Source organism: Manacus candei, unplaced genomic scaffold (assembly GCF_025592945.1).
Source record: "Manacus candei isolate 608988 ecotype Guabito, Panama unplaced genomic scaffold, ASM2559294v1 h1tg000073l, whole genome shotgun sequence".
Lineage (NCBI taxonomy): Eukaryota > Metazoa > Chordata > Aves > Passeriformes > Pipridae > Manacus > Manacus candei.
This window is the reverse complement of record NW_026138121.1, coordinates 1,242,350-1,248,387: the sequence shown is the minus strand read 5'-3', so window position 1 is coordinate 1,248,387 and position 6,038 is coordinate 1,242,350. Positions and strand designations below refer to the sequence as shown.

The following is a 6,038-nucleotide window of genomic DNA, read 5'->3' as shown; positions in this document are numbered from 1 at the left end:
ATCCGTGTCCCCAGCTGTAACTCCACATTCCCTGTGTCAGTCCTGGGAGCTGCTCAAGGGTCTCGGAAGGCCTAGAAAGGGCTTTGAGGGGCAGATACAGATGCACAACACTAACCCAGCTTGCACCTGAGGTATCCAGATCCTACCAGAACAAAAATGACGAGCGAGATAAAAATAGCAGCTACGTCAGGGATGCACAGGCTGGGGGGGTCTGGCCGTGCCAAGCGCTGACTCCTCACTCCCATCCATGGCGTAAGAGTTGTATTTTTATCTTGGCTGGGGGCAGCCCAAATTTCAGCTGATCTTGGCCCTGCCTGCTGGCCCAAATGCCAGGCACAGGTCACGGCACGCTGGGCTGGCCATGGCACGGACTGCACCAGCCTGGGAACGGGCCTGGAGCCCGGGATCATGTCCTGGCAGCCCACGCTGGTTTGGGCAAGCCAGAGGGAGGAAGGCCACCATCACCTGACTTCCCCAAGCCTTTGAACCCGGGTGACTCCCCAGCTAATCAGCAGCCGAGCCGCCCGTCCCTCCCCACCAGCCCTGTTTCACAAGCAGCAGCAATTGGGGTGTGTTTATGCAAACTAATGAAGGGATGAGCTCAAACAGGAGCGGCTTTGACCCGGCACCCAAATCTGCCCACAAATTGTTTCCCTCTGGGAGGTGGCACGTTGTGACACAAGCAGGAGGGGAGGAGATGCTTTGCCCTCTCCAGGGAGAGTGGTGGGACCAGGGCCGTGCCCCCCCTTGGCATCCCCAGCCCGGGAGGGCAGAGGGAGCAGCCTGGGCTGGGTCAGGGGGACACTGGCAGGCTGCAACTCAAGCCCTCCTGAGCTCCATAAAAATGGAGCTTTGGATCAAAAGCAGCACAAGCTGATTTAGCCAGGTCTGCTCCTGGAGGGGGGTCCCTGTCCTGGGGATCAGGGTCACAGCTCCGTGCTGAGGTCACTGACACAGCCAAAACAGGATCTGCCTTGACTCAGCCCCGGGTGCCTTTATCGTGACAGGCCCAGAGCATCCCCCACATGCCTCAGAGCAATCCAGTGATCCCTCACCCTTCCTCCTCTGCTGGCTCAGTCACCGCTGGAAGGACAGTGGGGGCAGGGAGGCTTCACCAGGAACTGCCCCATGGCTCCCTCAGACCATTAATCCCTTCTTTCCCAGACTCCATTTAAACTGTTCCTAGGACTGGGTCCATCACACCTTCCCACCCTGGCAGGATTTCCACAATCCAGCATAGAATTAATCCCCTGCTGCCCAAGCCAGAGCCCAGCACGGGGAAGGAGAAGGGCAGGACACCCACAGCCCAGCATTAGTCATCAGACCAATTCCCAGCCTTAATTCCTGCAGTTTAGAGGGTCAGGTTTGGAGTCAGCACGTTGACTAAGCAGCTTTTTGTTAAACCTCCTCCGTGACGCAGCCGGATATTCGCAGTCACCCACACTCCAGCCGAGCCCGTGGCATTCCCAGGGTGGGATCTGGGCTGCAATCCCAACCCTCACCCTCTCCACCAGCACAGGGCAGCTCCCAGGAAGAACACAGGCCTTGGTTATAATGCTACATTTTTATTAAAGTAACAAAAGCATCGGTCTGTCAAAGGATCTGTACACTCTGGATATAAAATACTACTGTACATTAGTAACCACCCCACTCCCTCCTCCAAGTCCTTACAGACTTTCTACCATTTTCAACCAAATACAAAAAGCAGGTCCCGTTCAACAGTCCAGCTTGGTTAAAAAAAAAAAAAAAAAAAATGACAGAAAACCCCTCAAATCCACTGTCTCAAACTCCACATCACTCGGCTCTGCAGGTGAACATCAGGCTTGTAGGCAGAAGGCAACAGAGCAACACGAATTCACAGCTTTTACGTGTAACCAGCTACAAGAGAAAGGGATTATACCCAAATTTGGTTGGCTTTGAAGCTACAAACAGACACCTTTAACATTAGGCTCCTCCACACCAGGGACAAGAAGAATGAGGCTATTTTGGTTCTGGAGGTGGGGGCACGTTAGGAGCAGTTAGAGTGTATTCCTTTGGTGGGGGCTGTTGTTCCTGGAAAACTCTTCTGGGAAGAGGGAGGGAATAGAGAGTTAAAAAGGGGGTGTAAATCTTAAGACTGCTTTGATCCTGACAAATTGCAACCCAAGGAAGTACCAGCCTTCAGGAGCCTCCACAGCCAGCCCAGGAGCCCAGCAAAGCTCCTGCTGGGTGTGGGTCTCATCGTGGGCTTTCCACGCAAGCAGGTCGAGGGAGGACTCCAAAAAGCACCGAGATCCCTTTTCCCTGAAAAGGGAATTTGCTTTTTTGGAAGTTACCGAGCGCTCCCCTCTCGGTGAGGTCACCTATTGCACAAGTTCACCATGGGAAAAGCCCCAGTGCTTTGTTTCAACTTCTGCTTTGCTGACGTGAGAGATTTCGGTGGCGCAGAGGGAAGTGATGCAACTCCAGGGCCACGCTCTGCTCTTACTGCTCAGGGACAAACAACCACTTGACATTTGAAAAGCATTTTAGAGTCGAGGCTGATTTTCCAGTTCTGGAATTGATGATCTGAAGCTTACAAAAATCTGAACTTTTCCATGTTAGTAGTCAGAGTTGGGGAGCTGTGCTGAATTGTTTAATATATTAAAGACCAAGCTAAGAACTGTGGCAGATGGGAGCTTCCTTCCTCTCCCAGAGAGCCCAAGATTTGGAAATATATTGCACAAATGTTTGAGAACTTGAGTCATCATAGGCTGGGCAGGAACAACCCTGGTTTTGCCAGTTAGCTGCCAGGTCAGGAGAGAGGAAGGTTAAGAGTAGGCTGAGAGACTAATCTGGGAAGTTTTGCTACAACCAACCATGTCAATGCCCTTTGCTCCAATCCCTTCTCCTGGGATCAATGGAGGAGCACCAGTGGGTTGGTAAAAAGGCCAAGGACATCCAAATATCCCAGTAAAGGCTCCTTCCCAACAGGCAGGTGAAGTTTAGGGCAGCCCTTTAGCTCCCACCCCATTTGTAGTTTAAAGGCCAAATCCTGAACAACATCTGGGCAGAGTCTCCCTGAACACAGGTTCCACTGGGACTGCAAAAGGAGCTTTGCTGGAACAGGCAGAGCACAGGACCAGGCATTAATTGTGCAAAAGTTATGTTCCATGAGATCAGAACTAAACCATGCCCTTTACCAGGGGGTCATTGGAGACAGGTCCCAGGGACAGGAGAGGAGGAGAGGGAAGTGCTGTGACTTTAAATGCAAAGTTAGGACACCAAAGCATCTGAGCATCCCACACACAGGGGGAAGAGCCCCCCAATACTTCTGATTTTAAGAAATAGGGCAGCAAAGGGGTTCTCACACACCAACCTCTACAGCACAGGGAGAGTTGCTTCAGCTCTTCTGGAGAAGTGACACTCAGGAGCGCTGGACTGGGCAACTTGTGCAGGCAGGAGGCCAAGCCCACGCCCGGGAGCACTGGGAGGCCACACAAGAGCAGGTCTGGGCTGATGTTTGAGCCACACAGAGCAGAGAGGCTTTGTAATTCCCAGCTGTTCCGTGCTGGTCTCGGGCTCTGGAGTGCCCGGCTCCGTGTGCAGCGTGGGAGACAGCCAGGGACTGGGAGCACCAGGGAAAACAGTCCTCCAGTGCCACCTCAGCAGCTGCACGAGTCATCCTGGGCACGGCTCTGCATCCCCAGTGCAGAACCTCTGCCTTGCTCCACTTCCAGCGTGGCCCTTCCAGCCCAGCAGTGGACAGGGAAGGTGGAGGGGCTGGAGGCAGGGCAAGCTCCCCTCGCTGTGCTGGGAGTGGGGCAGAGCAGAGCTGCAACAGGAGCAGGTCCAGGAGATGTGTGAGAGCAAAGGAGAGGGATCCCAGGGTCCCCAGCATCACCCAGCCCCAAGGCAAGGCTCCCCCAGAACTATATCCAGGCCCCAGAGAGATCAAACCAGCTGGGGAGTGAAGCAGTGAAGGGAAGGCAGCACCTCCTTCCCCCCTTCTCAGCAGTATTGCAATACCTGGTGCTATAGCAATAGTGCTGGGAACCAGGATGGGGAGAAGGTGACACATCTCCCACCACCAGCCACACTTCCCAGCCTGGCTCTTCCCCCTCATCCTCCACTCCAAGCTGCCCAAGTGAGCGAGCCAGCCCAAAATTGCCATCCAACACTAATTAGGTAGATATCGGCTTCATAAGAAAAACTCACAAGCTTGCAACAGCTTTAAAAAAGGCACCTGGAGCCCCGCCTCTGTTCAGAGCGGCGCCCGATATTTTAATTTTGGATTTTCTTGGATTTTTTTAAAAAATATAAATAGCTCTTCATCTTAAAAATAGATCCTCGGGTGAGGTATTACAGTAGCCTGTGTCTTGGCAGTGTAAGGACAAGAGGAGTATTTAGCTGGAGACAGTCATGATGTAGTTTTTGGAAGGACTGGTGCGGCCCAGCATCATCTGGTTCTTGCAGGTGAGCATCCCGTAGGAGCTGGGGGGCTTCGAGGCCTCGTACAAGACGCAGATGGAGCCGTCCTCGCCGATGCGATAGGACACCTCGTAGGGGTCCACCCAGAGCGTCAGCTCGCTGGGCAGGAGCTGGTAGAGCTGCGGGAGGCTCAGTCCGATCTGGCTCGCTGCCTTGCTGATAATGGGGTCCATTTTGTGGTTGATCCGGATGCAGCGGTACCCGGAGCCTTTGAAGGGTTTCTCGGGGAACCAGTGGTGTTTGTAGTGCTCTGCAAGGGAAGCGACAGGAGCGGTGAGCAGGCGTGGAGGGGGATCTGTGTCCCGCCGTCGTCCCGAGGGCTCCCACATCTCCTGGAGGGAGCTCGGGGCTCCTCGGGAGTGCTCCTCAGGCTGCCTCCGGAGCCGAGTGCTCGATTCTTTGGTCACTGCTTGTTCCAAGGTGCGGCTCCTCCAAACCCCCGGAGGGCAGTGCAGGGACCCCAAGGCTGCCGGGGTGGCCGGGGCAGATACCCTATCACCCACCCCAAAGCACCGCGGCCCGGGAGCAACATCCAGGTCGTTCTCTAAGTTCAGGAGCGCTTTGCTACCTCTTATCTGAGCACAGCAACAAACAAACCATCCCTCCTTCGGGGCGATAACACCCGGCTGTGCCGGGCTGGGAGGGGACCCCTGAACCACCCAGTTCGTGCCGAGCCCAGACGTGCCCGTGGGGAGGGGAGTGCCAGACTCTGCTGACACAGGGAGGGGGCACAGACTGGCTTGGGATCGTCTGTATCCACCCTCAGCAAGGAGGGCTCCAAAAGGGAGCACAAAGCCCTCGGAGGCCGGGCAGGGGATCTGCTCGCTCCCAGGATGAGGCAGTTTCACGCAGGACCCCACAGGGACACGGGTGGGTGCCCTGGGGTCAAACGGGTGGGTGCCAGTCCCCAGGGGGACACGGGTGGGCACCCGGGCAAAGGCACGAAGAGGTATCCGGCGTCAAGGACGGCACAGCCGGGTGTCAGGGAAAGGCATCGATGCGTGCCCGACCCCAGGGGACACAGGTGGGCATCCAAAGAGGGACACCGGTTCTGGGAGCAACACAGGGGGGCACCCGGAGGACACCCGGTCCTGTCCCAGGTCCTGGGAGCCACATGGGCGGGGGCATCCGGAGAAAGACAGCCAGTTCTGGGAGCACCGGGGAAGGACAGCAGCGGGCGCCCGGCCCCGAGGGGGACAGGAGGAGCCCGGACACGAGCGGGCCTCTCTCGCCGCACTCACCTGCGAGCGCCTCCCGCAGCGCCCCGCTGAAGACCTGGAGCTGCTGCTCGCTGACGCAGCCCCGCGTGCGCAGCAGGCTGGACACGAAGCCGACGGCGGCGGCGATCTCGGGCACCATGTCAGCGCGGGGCCCGCGGCGGGGGCCGTGGCGGTGGCTCATCCCGGCGCTGGGATCGGGGTTCCCGCTGGGATCGGGGGGTCCCGCTCCGAGGGCTCCGCTCCGCCCGTTCTGCGCCGGCGGCGCCGCGCGCGCCTTATGCCCGGCCGGGGAGGGGCGGGGCCGCGGCGGCGGCGCGCTCCCATTGGCTGAGGCGCTATGCAAACGAGGGGTATGCAAATCGCGGTATG

General features: G+C 57.1%; 1 protein-coding gene across 1 annotated transcript; it reads right to left on the bottom strand.

Annotated features, from left to right (window-relative positions):
- Nucleotides 1-1,549: 1,549 nt before the first annotated feature.
- On the bottom strand, nucleotides 1,550-5,911 carry BTG2 (BTG anti-proliferation factor 2). Its single transcript, XM_051808978.1, has 2 exons — nucleotides 5,691-5,911; nucleotides 1,550-4,699 (listed from the first exon to the last, which is right to left on the bottom strand). Exons 1-2 carry the CDS (start codon nucleotides 5,848-5,850, stop codon nucleotides 4,365-4,367), a joined length of 495 nt encoding a protein of 164 aa, XP_051664938.1. The 5' UTR covers nucleotides 5,851-5,911; the 3' UTR covers nucleotides 1,550-4,364.
- Between the last annotated feature and the right edge of the window lie 127 nt (nucleotides 5,912-6,038).

Bases quoted from the DNA above. Each gene is read 5' to 3' on its own strand.
- BTG2 (XM_051808978.1), bottom strand. From the start codon at position 5,850: ATGAGCCACCGCCACGGCCCCCGCCGCGGGCCCCGCGCTGACATGGTG. The intron at 4,700-5,690 runs GTGAGTGCGGCG...CTTCCCTTGCAG, and splicing joins GCTGCGGGAGGCGCTCGCAG to AGCACTACAAACACCACTGG.